This window comes from Urocampus carinirostris, chromosome 17, assembly GCF_059441175.1.
Source record: "Urocampus carinirostris isolate Australia breed hairy pipefish chromosome 17, RoL_Ucar_1.0, whole genome shotgun sequence".
NCBI lineage: Eukaryota > Metazoa > Chordata > Actinopteri > Syngnathiformes > Syngnathidae > Urocampus > Urocampus carinirostris.
This window is the reverse complement of record NC_142365.1, coordinates 3,296,099-3,318,623: the sequence shown is the minus strand read 5'-3', so window position 1 is coordinate 3,318,623 and position 22,525 is coordinate 3,296,099. Positions and strand designations below refer to the sequence as shown.

The following is a 22,525-nucleotide window of genomic DNA, read 5'->3' as shown; positions in this document are numbered from 1 at the left end:
CTGATTGGTTCCCTGACTCTTTTTAAACCCCCAACTTTCAAGAGGAAGCTGTCAGACCGTCCTGCGAACCTACGCTTTTGCTAGGCAAGCACCGGACCCTCCGACAATCTCCTGCCCTGTTTTCTGTTGCCAACCTGTTTCTGGACCCATTTCTACCCTGCTCTTCCGTCCCGGCCATCGCCTTGTTTTGCCCTGTTTTCTGCCTGTTACTTGTTGCCGACCTGTTTCTGGACCCGTTTCTTCTCTGCTCTTCTGTCCTGGCCATTGACCTGTTTTCCCTGTTTCCTGCCTGATACCAGTTGCCAACCACGACCTGTTTTTGGACCCGTTTCTTTCCTGCTCTTCTGTCCTGGCCATTGACCTGTGTTGCCCTGTTTCCTGCCTGATACCTGTTGCCAACCATGGCCTGTTTTGCCCTGTTTCCTACCTGATACCTGTTGCCAACCACAACCTGTTTTGCCCTGTTTCCTGCCTGATACTTGTTGCCGATCACGACCTGTTTTGCTCTGTTTCCTGCCTCATACCTGTTGCCGACCTGTTTCTGGACCCGTTTCTTCCCTGCTCTTCTGTCCTGGCCATTGACCTGTTTTGCCCTGTTTCCTGCCTGATACCTGTTGCCAACCACGACCTGTTTTTGGACCCCGTTTCTTTCCTGCTCTTCTGTCCTGGCCATTGACCTGTTTTGCCCTGTTTCCTGCCTGATACCTGTTGCCAACCATGACCTGTTTTGCCCTGTTTCCTACCTGATACTTGTGGCCAACCACAACCTGTTTTGCCCTGTTTCCTCCCTGATACCTGTTGCCAACCATGACCTGTTTTGCCTTGTTTCCTGCCTAATACCTGTTGACAACCTTTTTTCTAGACTCAATTACCGCCCTTGTTCCTCTGTCCCGGCTACCGACCAGCTTTCCTGCCACCCACGACTACCCTCGCTCGACGCGGAGGTGCCACTTTTCCTGCCGTCAGCCACCCGTGTCCGACGATCATCGGACCGTGGAAGCAAGCACTGCTCTCTATTTCAATAAAACTGAGTTTAACGAACACTATTGGGTCCTGTCTCCGTTTCTGGCTTGTGACACAAACGACACCGGATGATAAGCCATCGAAATGAACTTGTCCATTTCTTTCATTTGGAAAAAATAGGCGGGGAAATGTCCAGTCCACAAAAGTAACAAAAGCCAATCGCCGTCAGTCTTACTCAATTGTGGCAGCAGTCAATATGACGTCAATGAGTCGGCATCGACACATACGCGAGAGTTCCACAAAAACATTCTGGAAACAAAACTCACTGTTGTCATGATAACTGATTCGGGGCATCTGCGGCAGCCCTGGTGGCTGATTGGTTCCTTGCCACTTTTGAAACCCCTTGGCTCCCTGTTCCTGACGTAAGACCGTCTGCAAACCCTCAGCTCCCGCTAAGGCAAGCCTTCCGACCCTGACTCCCTCCTGTTTTTGGCTCTCGTACGTTTCCTGGCTTCGACCTGTTTCTGTTTGACCAAAAAATTGGCAGGGAAATGTCCAGTCCACAAAGTAACAAAAGCCAATCGCTGTCAGTCTTACTCAATTGTGGCAGCAGTCAATATGACGTCAATGAGTCGGCATCGACACATACGCGCCTTCCGACCCTGACTCCCTCCTGTTTTTGGCTCTCGTGCTCGTCCGCATGATATTTTTGACATAGTACGAGCAATACTCGGTCTCTCGCTCGGATTGCTCCCCGCATGTGTCCGAGCTGTTGCGGTTGTACGGGTGTCTGAATTTCGGTCGTGACTGAAAGTTTTTTTTGTCACGTAATTTTCGATTCATATCGGGTTGCTTTGTTAGTCCATTGCTGCAGACCGATACGTTTGTTGCTATTGGACGAGTGCAAAGGATAACAAGTGGGATGCCAGTTCCTTATTTGGACTTACTGTTCTGTTTTCGTTTTGTTTTGACTATAGCATCAGTGACACTATCGGCCTGTTCTTTGATTCTTGGCCATTTAAAACTGATCTGTTTTTTTGTAACCGTGAAGATTTAATAAAGGACGGAGGGTTTGAGAACGGGATGGAATTTTTCTTAACTGAGAGCTTTACTCCCTGTCCAATCCAATGTTCACACAAAGTCGGTGAGCAACGCTTGAAACAACAGTGAGCAACGGCAATCCCGAGTGTGGCAACTGAGTCATTATCAAACATGTCCAAAATTTGACATCAAGTGACATTTTGCTGAGTTTCCGGCAATGCAAAATGATTTTTCTCTTTTGAATGAATTGACTTTTTTTAATTCCTTTAAAAAAATCTCATTGTGTTTATTCTTTCCGAGCTGTTACTTTTTTTCTTTTTGTTCTCTACTTACTTTTTTTCCTTTGTTTCTTTCTTGCCTTTTTTTCTGGCTATTTTTCTGAATTTTTCCTTCTTTTTTCGCTTCATTTTGTTTCTTTTTTTCTCAGCTTTTCACTACTTTTTCATGTTGGTATTTTTTTTGTTCTATTCCCCCTTTCCTTTAAGTTATTTTGTGCATAATTGTACATAATATTTGGTCGCGTAGGGATGAAAGAAGCAAAAACCACCTGAAGAGCCGTTCGGGACCCGAAAGAGCCGGTTCGTTTTAGCGAGCCGAGCCAAAGAAGCCGGTTCTCGAAAAACTCTACTGACTTTACTCAACTTCGTTCTACTTCGACCTTGACTTCAAAATACCGCATTTAGAACACAGCGTCAGGGGAACCCGTGTATTTTGACCTTCATGCACTGTAACTTTGACTTAATTCGCTTCTTAATTAGCAATTTGGAGCCCTGATTTTTGTGCGCTGGCTAGATTTTCTTGTGCGCGTAAAAGCTCTGGGTGGATCGCAATTGCACACGCATGCAGCTTAGAGGGAACATTGGTCCAGTCCCAAATCTGTTGATGTCATCTGGCCTTATATTGAGTGTCTACCAAACGTTAAACTGATTAGAGACAAAGTCCGCTAACGAGTATCTTAATCGCGGCACCGATTGCTGAGTCAGTCCGCACCGGTTCCAAGAAGCAGCTGGGAAGATCCGCTTAAAGCAGGGGTGTCAGACTCTTTTGAACTTGGGGGCCACACCATAGAACAAACATTCTGTCGGGGGCCGGACCAGTAGATTAAAGAGAAAGAAAAAGAGAGATAAAGAAATAAGGGAAAGAGGGAGGGAAAAGGAGAGAGAGCGGGACAAAGAAAGAAAAAGAGAGAGAGAGAGAGAGAGAGAAAGAGAAAGAGAAAGAGAAAGAGAAAGAGAGAAGAGAAAGAGAAAGAGAAAGAGAAAGAGAGAAAGAGAGAAAGAGAGAAAGAAAGAGAGAAAGAGAGAAAGAAAGAGAGAGAAAGAGAGAGAAAGAGAGAGAGAAAGAGAAAGAGAAAGAGAGAGAAAGAGAAAGAGAAAGAGAAAGAGAGAAAGAGAGAAAGAGAGAAAGAGAGAAAGAGAGAAAGAGAAAGAGAAAGAAAGAGAGAGAGAGAGAAAGAGAAAGAGAAAGAGAAAGAGAAAGAGAAAGAGAAAGAAAGAGAAAGAGAAAAAGAGAGAGAGAGAAAGAGAGAAAGAGAAAGAGAAAGAGAAAGAGAAAGAGAGAAAGAGAAAGAGAAAGAGAAAGAGAAAGAGAGAGAGAGAGAGAAAGAGAAAGAGAAAGAGAAAAAGAGAGAAAGAGAGAAAGAGAGAAAGAGAGAAAGAGAGAAAAAGAGAGAAAGAGAAAGAGAAAGAGAAAGAGAAAGAGAAAGAGAGAGAGAGAGAGAGAGAGAGAGAGAGAGAGAGAGAGAGAGAGAGAGAAATACAAGTACAATGTCTTTGTTCGAGTCACCTGGCTTTGGCAACATCAAGTTCCCATATTTCAACCTGCAGCTTATTTTTATCTTGCGCTTCTCTGAGTGTTGTCTCGCGGGCCGGATTCAATCCCTTAGCGGGCCTGATCTGGCCCGCGGGCCGCCTGTTTGACACCTGTGGCTTAAAGGGTCCGGTGCCCGCTGCCCACAATAAGCAGTGTTTAAAATCTAGTAAAACAGTAGCGGCTTGTAGTGTGGAATTTACGGTAATTGCACACCCTTTACAGCTTCTCAGGCGAGATTAGCATTCCAGCTAACGTACGCTTCATGTACAATCGTTACTTTGTGCTACCTTGTGTTTTTGTGAAGCGTAGAAAAAAATGAGCTTTTCAAAGCTTCCCCACTTGTCAGACCCGCTTTATCCTACTCCACGTCTTCAGGTGGCGCTGTGGCCTCCCCCCTCCGCCACCGGGTCCTTTTCGTCCTCCTCCGTCTCTTCCGATAACGGGTATATGGTTCTGGAAAGTTCGGGCGGTCGTCCCTGGGCGCAAAGCGGGCGGTGTCCTCTGTGGAAGACGGCAAAGTCCCCGGCGTCGCCGTTGGGGATCCCGTTCGGGGTTTCGGCGTTCCTCGCGGCCGAGGCGACTCGTCGCAGGAGGGAGGCGGCCATCTTGAAGCGGTTGGCTTTGCTCTTCTCGGGAGTCATCTTGAGGGCGGCGTTGGGGTAGGCCAGGGCGGAGTCGGGCGGGTCGATGGCACAGGCGCCGCTCTGCAGGACTGCTCGTCCCGCCTTCATCATGCCCATCACCTCGTAGCGGAAGCTGGAGATGTCCTGCTTCAGCTCCTGAAACGCAAGACACTCGATTCAGGATGCCGTATCGGGGATTTTAATCGCAGGGTTGGTAGGTAGGTAGCTGGGTAGGTAGCTGGTTAGGTAGGTAGGTAGTTGGGTTGGTAGGTAGGTAGCTGGGTAGGTAGGTAGCTGGTTAGGTAGGTAGGTAGTTGGGTTGGTAGGTAGGTAGCTGGGTAGGTAGGTAGCTGGTTAGGTAGGTAGGTAGTTGGGTTGGTAGGTAGGTAGCTGGGTTGGTAGGAAGATAGGTAGGTAGGTAGCTGGCAGGGTTGGGTAGGGTTACTTGAACTGGATTACTTTCAATGACTTTTGGATTACTCCGATACCAAATATGCTAATAAAAGACAAAAGAAACTAAATAGGAATAAAATGACTCCATTTTGTGCAGGCTTGGGGAGTAACGGCAAAAATAATGTCGGCAAGAAGTTTGGATTGATTTTCATTTTGTTTCTGTCGCATTTGATGTTCGTTTTGCCGGAGATCAAAGAGATCAAAGCCAGGAGAGAAAGCTTACCACGTGTTGTGAGTCATCATTTTATTCCTATTTAGTTTCTTTATGTCTTTTATTAGCGTATTTGGTATTGGAGTCATCCAAAAGTCATTGAAAGTCATCCAGTTAAAATAAATCTCATTGTGTTTATTTTTTCCTGGTTGTTACTTTTTCTTTTTGTTCTCCATTTACTTTTTTTTCTTTTGTTTCTTTCTTTTCTCTTTTTTCTGTCTTTTTTCAGAATGTTTCCTTCTTTTTTCTCTTCCTTTTGTTTATTTTTTCTCAGCTTTTCAATACTTTTTCATTTTGGTATTTTTTTCTTTTTTGTTCCATTTCCCCTCCTTCCTTTAAGTCATTTTGTGCACAATTTTACATCATATTTGGTCGTGTAGGGATTAAAGAAGCAAAAACAACCTGAAGAGCCGTTTGGGACCCGAAAGAGCCGGTTCTCTTTAGTGAGCCGAGCCAAAGAAGCCGGTTCTCGAAAAACTCTACCGACTTTACTCAACTTTGTTCTACCTCGACATTGACTTCAAAATATCGCATTTAGAACACAGCGTCAGGGGAACCCTTGTATTTTTACTTTTATGCAATGTAACTTTGACTTAATTCGCTTCCTAATTAGCAATTCCGAGCCCTGATTTTTGTGAGCTGGCTAGATTTTCTTGTGCGCTGAGAATGTGCGCACAGCTTAGAGGGAACATTGCAACCAAAGCTTTTACAAGGTACGTTTGATGTATTTCCGAGCAATTTTATGTTTAGTGGGTACAGTTCACGTCAAAGACACTCAATCTAATAAGTTCACAAAATTTCTCAAAGGAAACAACCATGGACTGACTTCTAGCAAGAGAAGTCGAACATTTACAACTCTTTCACAATGTCTCAAAATTGGCCGGAGTAAAATAAACGATTGCAAAGTTTTGAGGGCTGTAAACCGGTCGCCACTTTCGGAAATGCTTTGACATACCTTAAGGAAAAAGTGTAAAATACAACATTTTGTTTTTCGGTTTGTGATAGACATGGACTTCGGACCAGGTATGGTTTCCTGCTGTTTTCCAGCTAAGATGCCCATACTACACTCATCTGCCAGCATTTGATTCTCATCTCATCTCATTAGCTGCAGCGCTTATCCTCAGTAGGGTCGCGGGGGTGCTGGAGCCCATCCCAGCAATCATCGTGCAGTGGGCAAGGGACACCCTGAACTGGTTGCCAGCCAATCGCAGGGCAGCATTTGATTGCAAAAACAAAAATAAAACTCTTCTATTTCTGTGTGTTTGCAGTGTAGATTTCAGTTCTGGCCGAAACGTTGACACCAAAAGCGTCCATCTTCTCAAAGAACAGCATTCAATTTGGATTGTGATTTGAGGAGAGGAACGCGTGGGTGGTCCGCCCACCTTGAAATTGTCTTCCGTCAGCCCTTCCTCCGTCTTGGCGTCTCGGATCATGGCGGCCACGTAGCGCTTCACCAGATTCCTCAGCACCTCCTGCGCGTCCATCAAAAAGACCATCAGCCTCGTTGCCGCCCGTCTCCGTGGAAACGTCACGGACCAAGGATGAAAAAAGACAATAGGACCCCCCCTGCCCCTCTCCCACAAATACAACTACATATCCTATGAGCTTGCACACTGACTCGTTGTCTCATGCAGGGGGGGACACAAAAAACTGGCTTGAAAACTAGCGAAAAAGGTAAAATGTTAGCTAGACAGCATGCAAAAATGTAAAAAGCTCGCTAGATAGGTTGCTAAATAGCTAAAAAGTACCTTGGTAGTTAGCTAGAAATATAAACAAGTAAAAAAAAGTTGCAGGGAGCCAGATAGCTAGCTAAAAAAACATCTAAATAGTTGGGCAGAAAGTTAAAAACAAAGCTAGATAGCTAGCAAGAATCAGCCCAAAAAATTGCTTGATAACTAATAAAAAAGTTTAAAATGTTAGCATGCAAAAAAATGTAAAAAGCTAGCTTCATAGCTTGCTAAATGGTTAAAAAGATAGCTTGATGGTAATCTAGAATGGTAAACAGGTTATAAGAAACTAATTAAGAGCTATGTGGCTAGCTAAATAGGTAAAAAGTACCTTGATAGTTAGCTAGAAACATAAACAATTAAAAAAGTAGTAGGGAGCCAGATAGCTAGCTAAAAAAACATCTAAAGGAATGGGCAGGAAGTTAAAAACAAAGCTAGATAGGTAGCATAAAAATGAGCCCAAAAATGAGCTTGATAATTAATAAAAAAGGTTAAAATGTTAGCATGCAAAAAAATGTAAAACGCTAGCTTCATAGCTTGCTAAATGGTTAAAAAGATAGCTTGAAGATAATCTAGAATGGCAAACAGGTTAAAAGAAACTAATTAAGAGCTATATGGCTAGCTAAATAGCTAAAAAGTACCTTGATAGTTAGCTAGAAACATAAACAATTAAAAAAAGGAGCAGGGAGCCAGATAGCTAGCTAAAAAAAACATCTAAATAGTTGGGCAGAAAGTTAAAAACAAAGCTAGCAAGAATCAGCCCAAAAATTAGCTTGACAATTAATAAAAAAGTTTAAAATGTTAGCATGCAAAAAAATGTAAAACGCTAGCTTCATAGCTTGCTAAATGGTTAAAAAGATAGCTTGATGGTAATCTAGAATGGTAAACAAGTTAAAAGAAACTAATTAAGAGCTATATGGCGAGCTAAATAGCTAAAAAGTACCTTGATAGTTAGCTAGAAACATACAAGTAAAAAAAAAAGTAGTAGGGAGCCAGATAGCTAGCTAAAAAAACATCTAAATAGTTGGACAGAAAGTTAAAAACAAAGCTAGATAGCTAACAAAAAATGAGCCCAAAAATTAGCTTGTTAATAATAAAAAAGGTTAAAATGTTAGCATGCAAAAAAATGTAAAAAGCTAGCTTCATAGCTTGCTAAATGCTTAAAAAGATAGCTTGATGGTAATCTAGAATGATAAACAGGTTCAAATAAACTAATTAAGAGCTATATGGCGAGCTAAATAGCTAAAAAAGTACCTTGATAGTTAGCTAGAAACATACAAGTAAAAAAAAAAGTAGTAGGGAGCCAGATAGCTAGCTAAAAAAGCATCTAAATAGTTGGGCAGAAAGTTAAAAACAAAGCTAGATAGCTAACAAAAAATGAGCCCAAAATTAGCTTGATAATTAATAAAAAAGGTTAAAATGTTAGCATGCAAAAAATATAAAGAGCTAGCTTCATAGCTTGCTAAATGGTTAAAAAGATAGCTTGATGGTAATCTAGAATGGTAAACAGATTCAAAGAAACTAATTAAGAGCTATATGGCTAGCTAAATAGCTAAAAAGTACCTTGATAGTTAGCTAGAAACATACAAGTAAAAAAAAAAGTAGTAGGGAGCCAGATAGCTAGCTAAAAAAACATCTAAATAGTTAGACAGAAAGTTAAAAACAAAGCTAGATAGCTAGCATAAAAAATGAGCCCAAAAATTTGCTTGATAATTAATAAAAAAGGTTAAAATGTTAGCATGCAAAACATATAAAGAGCTAGCTTCATAGCTTGCTAAATGGTTAAAAAGATAGCTTGATGGTAATCTAGAATGGTAAAAAGGTTATAAGAAACTAATTAAGAGCTATATGGCTAGCTAAATAGCTAAAAAGTACATTGATAGTTAGCTAGAAACATAAACAAGTTAAAAAAAATAAGTAGTAGGGAACCAGATAGCTAGCTAAAAAAGCATCTAAATAGTTGGGCAGAAAGTTAAAAACAAAGCTAGATAGCTAACAAAAAATGAGCCCAAAAATTAGCTTGATAATTTATAAAAAAGGTTAAAATGTTAGCATGCAAAAAAATGGAAAAAGCTAGCTTTATAGCTTGCTAAATGGTTAAAAAGATAGCTTGATGATAATCTAGAATGGTAAACAGATTCAAAGAAACTAATTAAGAGCTATATGGCTAGCTAAATAGCTAAAAAGTACCTTGATAGTTAGCTAGAAACATACAAGTAAAAAAAAAGTAGTAGGGAGCCAGATAGCTAGCTAAAAAACATCTAAATAGTTGGGCAGAAAGTTAAAAACAAAGCTAGATAGCTAACAAAAAATGAGCCCAAAAATTAGCTTGATAATTAATAAAGAAAAGTTTAAAATGTAAGTATGCAAAAAAATGTAAAAAGCTAGCTTCATAGCTTGCTAAATGGTTAAAAAGATAGCTTGATGGTAATCTAGAATGGTAAACAGGTTAAAAGAAACTAAGAGCTATATGGCTAGCTAAATAGCTAAAAAGTACCTTGATAGTTAGCTAGAAACATAAACAAGTAAAAAAAATAAGTAGTAGGGAACCAGATAGCTAGCTAAAAAAACGTCTAAATAGTTGGGCAGGAAGTTAAAAACAAAGCTAGATAGCTAGCATAAAAAATGAGCCCAAAAATTAGCTTGATAATTAATAAAAAAGTTAAAATGTTAGCATGCAAAAAATATAAAGAGCTAGCTTCATAGCTTGCTAAATGGTTAAAAAGATAGCTTGATGGTAATGTAGAATGGTAAACAGGTTATAAGAAACTAATTAAGAGCTATATGGCTAGCTAAATAGCTAAAAAGTACCTTGATAGTTAGCTAGAAACATACAAGTAAAAAAAAGTAGTAGGGAGCCAGATAGCTAGCTAAAAAACCATCTAAATAGTTGGACAGAAAGTTAAAAACAAAGCTAGATAGCTAACAAAAAATGAGCCCAAAAATTAGCTTGATAATTAATAAAAAAGGTTAAAATGTTAGCATGCAAAACATATAAAGAGCTAGCTTCATAGCTTGCTAAATGGTTAAAAAGATAGCTTGATGGTAATCTAGAATGGTAAACAGGTTATAAGAAACTAATTAAGAGCTATATGGCGAGCTAAATAGCTAATAAGTACCTTGATAGTTAGCTAGAAACATAAACAAGTTAAAAAAATAAGTAGTAGGGAACCAGATAGCTAGCTAAAAAAACGTCTAAATAGTTGGGCAGGAAGTTAAAAACAAAGCTAGATAGCTAGCATAAAAAATGAGCCCAAAAATTAGCTTGATAATTAATAAAAAAGTTAAAATGTTAGCATGCAAAAAATATAAAGAGCTAGCTTCATAGCTTGCTAAATGGTTAAAAAGATAGCTTGATGGTAATCTAGAATGATAAACAGGTTCAAATAAACTAATTAAGAGCTATATGGCTAGCTAAATAGCTAAAAAAGTACCTTGATAGTTAGCTAGAAACATACAATTTAAAAAAAGTAGTAGGGAGCCAGATAGCTAGCTAAAAAAACATCTAAATAGTTAGGCAGAAAGTTAAAAACAAAGCCAGATAGCTAGCAAAAAAATGAGCCCAAAAATTAGCTTGATAATTAATAAAAAAGTTTAAAATGTTAGCATGCAAAAAAATGTAAAACGCTAGCTTCATAGCTTGCTAAATGGTTAAAAAGATAGCTTGATGGTAATCTAGAATGGTAAACAAGTTAAAAGAAACTAATTAAGAGCTATATGGCGAGCTAAATAGCTAAAAAGTACCTTGATAGTTAGCTAGAAACATACAAGTAAAAAAAAAGTAGTAGGGAGCCAGATAGCTAGCTAAAAAAACAACTAAATAGTTGGACAGAAAGTTAAAAACAAAGCTAGATAGCTAACAAAAAATGAGCCCAAAAATTAGCTTGATAATTAATAAAAAAGTTTAAAATGTTAGCATGCAAAAAAAATGTGAAAAGCAAGCTTCATAGCTTGCTAAATAGTTAAAAAGATAGCTTGATGGTAATCTAGAATGGTAAACAAGTTAAAAGAAACTAATTAAGAGCTATATGGCTAGCTAAATAGCTAAAAAGTACCTTGATAGTTAGCTAGAAAAGGTAAAAAACTGGTAAAAAAAAAAAACAAATGGGGGGCTAGATAGCGGGCACCTCAACTGTCCTTAGGGGCCACCGCCTCGAAGACCCCTGGTCTAAGGTCTTCCATCGACAGATGGAAACAGACAAATGTGGAAAGAGGCACAGACGGAGACACAAAAAGATGGCGATGTACCTGGTACTGATGGTTCAGTCTCAGGTTTTCTGCAGCCCGCCTCTACAAAAAGGACACAAAGACACGCTTTTATTTTCATTATCAGTTCTTTCCTAATCACCATTTTCTCCCTGCATAATGGCGTGCCGACTCCTCCCATGGGCGTGCCAAGGAAGCCCCCCCTGGGTGTTGCGATGCATTGACATTGAACTACAGCCCAGTCAGTGAGTATCTTTTGCATTAAATGTCATTTGTAATCAATCGTATAAAATCCTTTATAGTCAAATGTATAAAATCCTGAATCTGATCTTTGATTTGACTGTTATGTTCTTGTCCCTCCAGATAGGTTCAAGTTTGTCGAGCGGCTGTGGTTTCGCTCTCCCGGCCATGATTTCTGCTTCTGACCCCCCTTATGATATGACTGCTTTGAGATCTTACTTTACTCTAATCTTATTTTCGAAACCCTGCTATAAAACCTGATTTTATGGATTCGGAAAACGTACTGAAAGATTTTATACATTTGACTATAAAGGATTTTATACGATTGAATACAAGTTACATTTATTGAGTGCAATGAAGATTTTCACCGAGTAGGCTTTAGTTCAATGACAGGTCACGCGGTTCCGAATGCAGAATAATTTGACTAGGGAATTTTGATGACAGGACTCTGACGGAGGACGGCAGGCGATGTTTTGAGAACAAGGCCCTGATGACGTAGAAACGCTCGGTGTTGTTTTGAGTTTTCCAGACATCGCGACGCCCAGGGGGGGCTTCATTGGCGCGCCCATGGGAGGAGCCGAGACTCCAGCTTGCGGAAAGACGTGGGCCGAGAGGAGAAGCTAGAGAACTGAAGAGAGGGTTCAGCGACACTAATTCGGCCATATTCGATGGAGTTCACTTAGTTAAATTGTTAATGAAATTAAATCTGCCCCTGTGTGAAAATGTCGGCTATTCTTGTTCATCTTTTCCATCAAGAAATGAGCATGCATTGTTGGATGAATGTAGGTTGTGTTTAGTTAATGGAGTCAGATAACTAATTATAACAATTTGGTAAACGCTACATTTTGATATTTCATTCCCAACAGTAGTTACCGGTAATGCACTTATCAACTTTCCCCCAGATAACTTGTTTAGACTTGTGTTCAGGGATGGGACAGGCTCTAGATGTAATTCCTAAGAAAATTGACAAAACTGTCTATTAGTGACACACAGAACGCTTAACAAGATTCATCATTCTTTAGGATGTTTTGTTAGCTATCGTTTTCCATTTTTGCAGATAAGTTTTTATTTTGCATCACAGCCCAGTCAGCTTCCTTGGCACTTCCTTGGGAGGAGTCGGCACGCCATTATGCGGGGAGAAGATGGTGAATAGGAGAGAGCTTAAGGACCTCAGAAGAGGGGCTTCCCAGAGATGGAGTATGCTTGGTTAAATTTTTAGGGAAAATAAATCTGCCCCCGTGTGAAAATGTCGGCTATTCTTGTTCATCTTTTCCCTCAAGAAATGAGCATGCATTGTTGGGTGAACGTAGGTCGTGTCTGGTTAATGGAGTCCGATAACCCATTCGAACGATTTGGTAAACGATACATTCGAATATTTAATTCCTAACGGTACTCACCCCGAGCGTGCCGATCGTGTCGCGTCGAGCTTCCCCGTTCCCCCGACACGTCCGCGCCTTGAGCCAGCAGACCAAGTACCAGAAAGATTTAGGACTGGGGATGATGTTGAAGGGAGGCGGGAGAGTCGCGCCCTCCTCAAAATAACTCATCCAGAGTTTAGTACGAGCAAACTTCCACTCGATGTCGGCGTGGTCCTTAAGAAGGGCGAAGATTATATATTAAACGTCGCGGATCGTAAACCTTCACGACGGTCCGTTGTGAGCAGGGTTGGGTAGGGTTACTTGAACTGGATTACTTTCAATGACTTTTGGATTACTCCGATACCAAATATGCTAAGAAAAGACAAAAGAAATTAAATATGAATAAAATGACTCCATTTTGTGCAGGCTTGGGGAGTAACGGAACACATGGAACGGCAAAAATGATGTTTGGATTTATTTTCATTTTGTTTCTGTGGCATTTGATGTTCGTTTTGCCGGAGATCAAAGCCAGGAGAGAAAGCTTACCACGTGTTGTGAGTCATCATTTGATTCCTATTGAGTTTCTTTTGTCTTTTATTAGCATATTTGGTATTGGAGTATTCCAAAAGTAATTGAAAGTAATCCAGTTAAAGTAACCCTACCCAACCCTGGTAGCTGGGTAAGTAGGTAGGTAGCTGGGTAGGTAGGTAGGTAGGTAGGTAGGTAGGTAGGTAGCTGGGTAGTTAGGTAGGTAGGTAGCTGGGTAGGTAGGTTGGTAGGTAGGAAGCTGGGCAGGTAGGTGGGTAGCTGGGTAGTTAGGTAGGTAGGTAGCTGGGTAGGTAGGTTGGTAGGTAGGAAGCTGGGCAGGTAGGTGGGTAGTTAGGTAGGTAGGTAGCTGGGTAGGTAGCTGGTTAGGTAGGTAGGTAGCTGGGTTGGTAGGTAGGTAGCTGGGTAGGTAGCTGGTTAGGTAGGTAGGTAGTTGGGTTGGTGGGTAGGTAGCTGGGTCGGTAGCTGGTTAGGTAGGTAGGTAGTTGGGTTGGTAGGTAGGTAGCTGGGTAGGTAGGAAGCTGGGTAGGTAGGTGGGTAGGTAGGTAGGTAGGTAGGCAGATAGCTGGGTAGGTAGGTAGCTGGGAAGTTAGGTAGGTAGCTGTGTTGGTAGGTAGGTAGCTGGGTTGGTAGGAAGATAGGTAGGTAGGTAGCTGAGTAGGTAGCTGGGTAGGTAGGTAGGTAGGTAGGTAGCTGGCAGGGTTGGGTAGGGTTACTTTAACTGGATTACTTTCAATGACTTTTGGATTACTCCAATACCAAATGTGCTAATAAAAGACAAAAGAAAGTAAATATGAATAAAATGACTCAATTTTGTGCAGGCTTGGGGAGTAACGGAACACATGGAACAGCAAAAATGATGTTGGCAAGCTGTTTGGATTGATTTTCATTTAGTTTCTGTCGCATTTGATGTTCGTTTTCCCGGAGATCAAAGAGATCAAAGCCAGGAGAGAAAGCTTACCACGTGTTGTGAGTCATCATTTTATTCACATTTAGTTTCTTTTGTCTTTTACTAGCATATTTGGTATTGGAGTCATCCGAAAGTCATTGAAAGTAATCAAGTTAAAGTAACCCTACCCAACCCTGGTTGCGAGTCCTCACCGCGATGTGCTGGTAGGAGTTGTTCATCATGGCGATGAGCATGTTGAGGAGCACCACCAGGGAGATGATGTTGTAGGTGCCGAACATGGTGGCGCCCACAAACTCGGTGAACTGATGGTCGGCGTCCACGTTGGTCACGTACAAACTGATCAAGCCGAAGATGGACCAGAAAAGGGACTGCAGGGTCTCGAACAGCCTGAATGAGATTTTGAACAAAGGAACTTCTGTTACTAGAGCTCTTGTTGGTGATAGGAATGAGTGGAGAGGTGATGTGAAAGGGTAGTGGGGTGTTTGGACGCGTTCTAAGCAGTGTTCCCTCTAAGCTGCGCACGTGCGCAATCGCGCACTGCCTGCACATTCTCACAAGAAAATCTAGCCAGCGCAATGTTCCTTCTAAACTGCGTGTGTGAGTTTTTCGAGAACCGGCTTCTTCAGCTCGGCTCACTAAAAGGAACCGGCTCTTTCGGGTCCTGAACGGCTCTTCAGGTTGTTTTTGCTTCTTTCATCCCTACACGACCAAATATTATGTAGAACTATGCACAAAATGACTTAAAGGAAGGGGGAATAGAATAAAAAAGAAAAAAATACCAAAATGAAAAAGTAGTGAAAAGATGAGAGAAAAAGAAACAAAAGGAAGTGAAAGAAGGAAAAATTCTGAAAAAAGCCAGAAAAAAAGAAAAGAAAGAAACAAAGGAAAAAAAGAAATAGAGAACAAAAAGAAAAAAGTAACAGCTAGGAAAAGATAAACACAATGAGATTTTTTAAAGGGATTAAAAAAAATGGAGAAAACAGGGAAAAAGAAGAAAAAGTTTGTGTTGCATTCCAATAATTTCCAATGATACCAAGTGAATCTTGTTGCCAACATTGTACTTCCACTCAAAAATATGATTAAATACCATTCTGTGTTGTGCAACCGACTCAATAAGCCCCCAAAAATGTTAGTATTATGCGACAAAAGATACCAGGAAAAAAAAAGAAATGAAAATCTTGTGAAAGAATTGTTGTAAAAACAAACGACGTTTGTAGGCCGTACAACCTTTGCAATCGTACATGAGTCAATTCATTCAAAAGTGAAAAAAAAATTTGCATTGCCGGAAACTCAGCAAAATATAACGTGATGTCAAGTTTTGGACATGTTTGATAATGACTTAGTTGCCACACTTGGGATTTCCGTTGCTCACTGTTGTTTCAAGCGTTGCTCACCGACTTTGTGTGAATGCTCAGACCCCTGCAAAATTACAAGGAACATTGGTTCTAAGGGATGGGCATCGCACCTGTATGATGCAGCAGGGGTAAACCAGCGAAAGCTGTTAAACAGAAGAGTGTGTTGTGTCACCCTGACCCGAGTGACATGGTCGCTTTCTGGTGTCCCGTTTCATCTGGAGGGACAAACTTGTTTGGGTGTTTGGGCAATTGGGTTGGCCATGGTCCCAAAAATGTTTTGTGTGATTTTTGCTACTTTTTCCTCTTTTTTTTGTATGTCTTTGTCTTGCTGTCGGTCACCCCTCAAGAGGATATGACCAAGGTAGGTAGGTAGGTAGGTAGGTAGGTAGGTAGGTAGATAGATAGATAGATAGATGTCTAGATAGATAGATAGATGTCTAGATAGATAGATGTCTAGATAGATAGATGTCTAGATAGATAGATAGATAGATAGATAGATAGATAGATAGATAGATAGATAGATAGATAGATAGATAGATAGATAGATAGATAGATAGATAGATAGATAGATAGATAGATAGATAGATAGATAGATAGATAGATAGATAGATAGATAGATAGATAGATAGATAGATAGATAGATAGATAGATAGATAGATAGATAGATAGATAGATAGATAGATAGATAGAATAGGAAACCATACAATTGAGTCAATGAAGTATGGAGTCATTTAAAGATGTTTTGGAAGGCATTAGATCAGGGGTCAGAAACATATGGCTTGCGAGCTCTTTTCATAAGAAAGCGATTCAATTCACTTTTTTAACGCTAGGACTGCAATACCGTGTTTCTACCACTTTCTTCCGTAGAGGACTGCACTGCCAGCAAAAGCTGTCGGATCGTTGTTTGCTTTTGATGATGAAATTATATACTATTTTATACGCTGTTTTATTCCACTTATACTCAAAATACTATGTGTCACCTCAGCCTTGAGTGAAACCTTTTAAACGCCTGTGCTTTGGAATGTTTTCTTTGGTTTACTTATCACCTCATTGCCCCTCTCACCCTTCTCCCAAGCTTCAAAGGACGATTGGGAAATCTGCATCAAGGACGGCGCGGACCAATCAGCCAGAGGCTTGGTCATGAGGCTGGACATTTGATCACCATGTGTCATAAAAGTGGGCAACTCGGAAGCCCCCGCCACTCACTCTTTTTCTACACATATGTGGACGATACTCGGCTCAATAACTTCTCCGACTTCTGAACACGCTCCAACTGTGAGGAATTAGGAGTCCGATTTCAGTTTAGGAAATGTTCAAACCTTACAATGTTCATGAGCTCCTGCCCGAGTGAGTGATTTCCCGACTGTGTTTTTATTCTAACCTGTTCTCATTCTCCCCCTTCGCATGTGTGGAGTGCCTTTTCTTAATTCCCTTTGCCCCCAATTGGACTCATGTCAGTCAGCTTAGTGTATATGTGCTTGGGTCCGGTCTCCAACAAGTAGTTTTGTACAAAGTAAGCCAGAGTTCATGTCGTGGGAACCTCCTGCGTGGGTTCCAATCCAGCTCCAGACTTCCTGTGCGGAGTTTGTATGTTCTCCCCGTGCTTGCGTGGGTTTCCTCCGGGCACTCCGGTTTCCTCCCACATTCCAAAAAACATGCATTTCAGGTGAACTGGCCGGTCCAAATTGTCCCTAGGTGTGAATGGGCGAGTGAGTCGTCTGTCCCCGTGTGCCCTGCGATTGGCTGGCAACCAGTTCAGGGTGTCCCCTGCCCACTGCCCGATGATTGCTGGGATGGACTCCAGCACCCCCGTGACCCTACTGAGGATAAGCGGTGCAGCTAATGAGATGAGATGAGACAAGCTACAGGTGAAGGGTAAAAGGAAGCCTAATTTGAATCCGTAGAGGGATTCCGATTCAAACTAGAGCAAAAAGCTTTTTGATTAGGCCACAAAAACATGTTCAGAATTACCCGTACTTGACTCTAATTGATTGAGAGGTATTCAAGGACTGGTTCAACTGCAAAGTCTTCCCTTTTTGATGTTTTTTCCCGTGTAGGTTTTTCGGCTCACTAAAGAGAACCGGCTCTTTCGGGTCCCCAAACGGCTCTTCAGGTTATTTTTGCTTCTTTCATCCCTACACGACCAAATATTATGTAAAATTGTGCACCAAATGACTTAAAGGAAGGGGGGAAATAGAACAAAAAAGAAAAATATACCAAAAGTAGTGAAAAGCTGAGAAAAAAGAAACAAAAGGAAGAGAAAAAAGAAGGAAAATTTCATTTAAAAAAAAAACAGAAAACAAAGATAACAAAGAAACAAAGGGAAAAGAAGTAAATAGAGAACAAAAAGAAAAAAGTAACAGCTAGGAAAAAAGGAATTAAAAAAAAATAATAGAAAAAAAACTGGGAAAAAGAAAAAAAAATTGTCTCATCTCATCAATCTAATAAGTTCACAACATTTCTCAAAGGAAAGCAGTGTGCGCAACCAAGGACTGACTTCTAGCAAGAGAAGTCGAGCATTTACAACTCTTTAACAATGTCTCAAAATTGGCCAGAGTAAAATAAACGATTGCAAAGTTTTGAGGGCTGTAAACCGGTCGTCTCCAAATGGCTACTTTTGGAAACGCTTTGACATACCTTAAGGAGAAAGTGTAAAATACAACATTTTGATTTTCGGTTTGTGATAGACATAGACTTCGGACCAGGTATGGTTTCCTGCTGTTTACCAGCTAAGATGCCCATACTACACTCATCTGCCGGCATTTGATTCTCATCTCATCTCATTAGCTGCAACGCTTATCCTCAGTAGGGTCGCGGGGGTGCTGGAGCCCATCCCAGCAATCATCGGGCAGTGGGCAGGGGACACCCTGAACTGGTTGCCAGCCAATTGCAGGGCACACAGGGACAGACAACCATCCAATCGCTCACCTGGAGACAATTTGTTGAGATGAGATGAAAAAGTTTTTTGCATTCAAATCATTTCCAATGACTCCTAGTCAATCTTGTTGACAACATTGAACTTCCACTAAAGAATGTGACTAAATACAGTTGTGTATCGTACTACTAATGACTTAGTTGCCACACTTGGGATTGCCGTTGCTCACTGTTGTTTCAAGCGTTGCTCACCGACTTTGTGTGAACGCTCAGACCCCTGGAAAATTACCGGGAACATCGGCCATCATGATATGTTGCAAAGGTGGAACTAGGAGAAGTTGTCATGTGGGATTAAGAAAACATAATTTAATTGAGTAATAGTCGGGTGGAGGCATTTTTTCATCAAGTCCTAAAACGGAGGATGTGATGATGTTGTCATTTGGAATTGGGATATTTTCGGTTAGTCACTATCAAGTGAGGTAGGACTTACAAGGACATAAGGTTGGCGCTCTAATGGCAATTAAAGGCAGGGTTGGGTAGGGTTACTTTAACTGGATTACTTTCATCGACTTTTGGATGACTCCAATACCAAATACGCTAATAAAAGACAAAATAAACTCATTATGAATAAAATATCATAAATTTCCTTCTATTAAATGCTATTATTGTGGATTTTTCACAGTTTTTCTTGGTTTTGGCCAGGGTTGGGTAGGGTTACTTTAACTTGAATACTTACTTAAATACCATGTATTCTGTTACTCCCCAAGCCTGCACAAAATTGAGTCATTTTAATCCTATTCAGTTTCTTTTGTCTTTAATTAGCATATTTGGTATTGGAGTAATCCAAAAGTAATGGAAAGTAATCCAGTTAAAGTAACCCTACCCAACCCTGCTTCCTATTATCTTTTGCTTTGTTTCAATGGCCAGAAAAAGTCTCTTCCTCTTCTTTTCTCCTTGTCCGCTTTCCTGCATGTCATTTCTTGGGGTCCATTGTGAATGATAGCTCTATTTAGCGGTACTATAGAGTAGACTGTTTACAGAGCGGGAGGGGGACGCGGATAGCATGCTGAGATTCAGATTGAAATACACAAATACAAAGTTTTTAGGGCTGTGAACCGGTTGTCTCCTCATGGCCATTTTTGGAAACGAAATGACTTTTGGATGACTCCAAATACCAAATATGCTAATAAAAGACAAAAGAAACTAAATAGGAATCAAATGATGACTCACAACACGTGGTAAGCTTTCTCTCCTGGCTTTGATCTCTTTGATCTCCGGCAAAACGAATATAAAATGCGACAGAAACAAAATGAAAATAAATCCAAACAGCTTGCCGACATCATTTTTGCCGTTCCGTGTATTCCGTTACTCCCCAAGCCTGCACAAAATTGAGTCATTGTCATGATTACTCACTCTGATCACCTGGAGCAATCATGTGGGCGCCTTCTGATTGGCTGGCACTTCTCTCTTAAGCGCGCTGCGCCCAGAGTTCAGTGTCAGAGTGTACATTTGGTAACTCTGTGTGTTTCTCCTGATATCCCGTTTATTTAAGAACTCCGCTTACCCGTTTCTGCCTGCCTCCGATTCGACCTGTTTCCGTCCCACGCTTTGATCTCCTCCCCAGCCCCGGTAAACACGACCTGCCTGACTTCTGCACTTCGATTCCGGACTCGTTCCGAAGTGTTCTCCCCGGCGCCGCCGCTGACGTCTGACGGCCATCACGTCTCCCGCAAGCCCTGAACACTTCCTTAAATAAAGAACTAAAACGAATGCTCTGGGGTTTCCTGGTCTGTTCTGGCTTCCTGATGCTCATTTTATTCCTATTTAGTTTCTTTTGTCTTTTATTAGCATATTTGGTATTGGAGTCATCCAAAAGTAATTGAAAGTAATCCAGTTAAAGTAACTCTACGCAACCCTATTTGCTAGCCATCAAGCTAAATTTTGTGCTCCTTTGTAACCAGCTATCTAGCTTTTTTTGCTTTCTATCTGGCTATTTAGGTGGCTTCTGGAAGGAAAAGTCAATCATTTACAACTCTTTCACAATGTCTCATCGGCCAAAGTAAAAAGCCAGGAGAGAAAGCTTACCACGTGTTGTGAGTCATCATTTTATTCATATTTAGTTTCTTTTGTCTTTTATTAGCGTATTTGGTATTGGAGTAATCCAAAAGTCATTGAAAGTAATCCAGTTAAAGTAACCCTACCCAACCCTGATTAAAGGTTATGAGGTTTTGAGGTTATGAAATGACAAAATGGGATAACAGAACCGAACAAAGATCCTTAACTCACGTGGAAAAGGCGTTATTCTGTTCCACGCACCGGATGCCCTTACATCTGTCCCTCTCATCTGAAGCTTTGGTTTCGTAGTAAAAGTACAGCTGGTTCAGGCCGTTGGCAAAAGCCAGCAGAACCTACACAAGGGAACAGGTTTAGCAATTTCAAGGTTCTCCATCATGTCTCAATCCACTGTGGTGCTATACCAAGCAGTAGATGAAGAGGAATTTCAGGATGTCCAGCAGCATGCGGCCCAGAGAGATCTGCAGGGGCCCCAAGTGTGAGTTGGCAGTGAAAAGCGAGATGAGTCGTAGGGAGCTGAAGATGTTTGCGATGGCAAAGACCGCCTCGGCCACCAGAGTCGGGTGCCACATCTCCCATTGGTTCCTGGGTTTGCTGCCGCTGTACTGGACCAACCAGACCGACGACGTGAAGATGACCGGAGGGATGTTTTTCGTAGAAACGGGGTTACCTTGGTGTAGGCTACGATTTTGAGGGAGATGGTGGCCAGGTACAGAGAGTTCATGACAAAGTCCATCAGGTTCCACCAGTCGTGGACGTAGTCCTGGAAACCCCCGTCCCACATTTGCTTGATCTCGGCCCAGATGAAACCTGGACACAGAAAGACTATCGTGAGATTGTTGTGGATTCCCGCTCGTCTTTTCCTTATTTTCTCAGGAACGTAACCCTGAAAGTTTGTTCTCTGAACATCAAATGATGACGTCCTCCATCCATCCATCCATTATTTGCACCGCTTATCCTCAGTAGGGTCGCGGGGTGCTGGAGCCCATCCCAGCCGTCTCCGGGCAGTGGGCAGGGGACACCCTGAACCGGTTGCCAGCCAGTCGCAGGGCACACAGGGACAGACAATTCACTCGCTCATTCACACCTAGGGATATTTCGGTTAAGCCAATCAACCTGACACGCATGTTTTTGGAATGTGGGAGGAAACCGGAGTGCCCGGAGGAAACCCACGCAAGCACGGGGAGAACATGCAAACTCCGCACAGTAGGGTTGGTAGCTGGATTTGAACGCATGACCTCAGAACTGTGCCGCACACGCGCTAACCACCGCGCCGCCGTGCTGCCCTATGATGACATCCTATTACGTTGATTTAAGAGTTTTTGAGTCCTCCATAGCATCTGGGTAGCCTGCCATGCTCATTTGGTATATTTACGGCTGGGTTCCTGTTTGTTGCCGTGGTCGTTTTTGTTGTTGTTGGCTCCCGGTTATCCTGGCAGCCTACTGCATGATTTCGGTCTGCCAGCCTCCCGTTATTAATCCCATCTGTCCTGGTCAGTCCTTTTTAGCAGCGGGCTAGCCTGCCGTGTCCCGACTGGCTTAGCCACCGTTAGCTCTCTGTGTGTTATATTTAACAGCGGGCTGCGTTTTGGCGGCTCGTCATTTGTTGTACTATTGCTACACCCACACCAAGGCATTCTGCACAAAAACTACAAAGAACTTGGCTTAAAAACTTTTTAACTAATTAACATGTAAATCAATATGGTGACCGGCTTCCTAGGCTGCTGGAGTTCCTTCACATGACGTCAGGACTCAGGAAGTCAAAGTCCAGACAATCTTCAAAATGCATACAAAAAACAAGTTCAATTTTTTCACATTTTAGAATTTGGGTAACCCTCAAGGGGTATATAAATAATCAGGACCAATGTTCCCTCTAATCGCGCACTGCCCGCAGATTCTCAGCGCACAAGAAAATCTAGCCAGCGCACAAAAATCAGGGCTCAAAATTATTAACTAAGAAGCGACTCAAGTCAAAGTTACAATGCATGAAGGTAAAAATACACGGGTTCCCCCGACGTTGTGTTCTAAATGCAGTATTTTGAAGTCAAGGTCGAAGTAGAACGAAGTTGAGTCAAGTCAGTAGAGTTTTTCGAGAACCGGCTTCTTCGGCTCTGCTCACTAAAAAGAACCGGC

The 22,525-nt window shown here is 41.6% G+C and overlaps 1 protein-coding gene across 1 annotated transcript in view; it reads right to left on the bottom strand.

The window, feature by feature from the left end:
• Positions 1-3,795: 3,795 nt before the first annotated feature.
• LOC148348960 (short transient receptor potential channel 4-like) overlaps positions 3,796-22,525 on the bottom strand; it is a 56,193-nt gene continuing 37,463 nt past the window's right edge. The window contains exons 8-15 of the mRNA XM_088320533.1: positions 21,063-21,202; positions 20,797-20,997; positions 20,606-20,727; positions 14,282-14,477; positions 12,674-12,868; positions 11,079-11,120; positions 6,486-6,575; positions 3,796-4,595 (exon numbers count right to left, since the gene is read on the bottom strand). Of these exons, the coding sequence (XP_088176659.1) occupies positions 4,188-4,595; positions 6,486-6,575; positions 11,079-11,120; positions 12,674-12,868; positions 14,282-14,477; positions 20,606-20,727; positions 20,797-20,997; positions 21,063-21,202 (1,394 nt within the window). The 3' untranslated portion in view covers positions 3,796-4,187. The remainder of the gene's footprint in view (positions 4,596-6,485; positions 6,576-11,078; positions 11,121-12,673; positions 12,869-14,281; positions 14,478-20,605; positions 20,728-20,796; positions 20,998-21,062; positions 21,203-22,525) is intronic.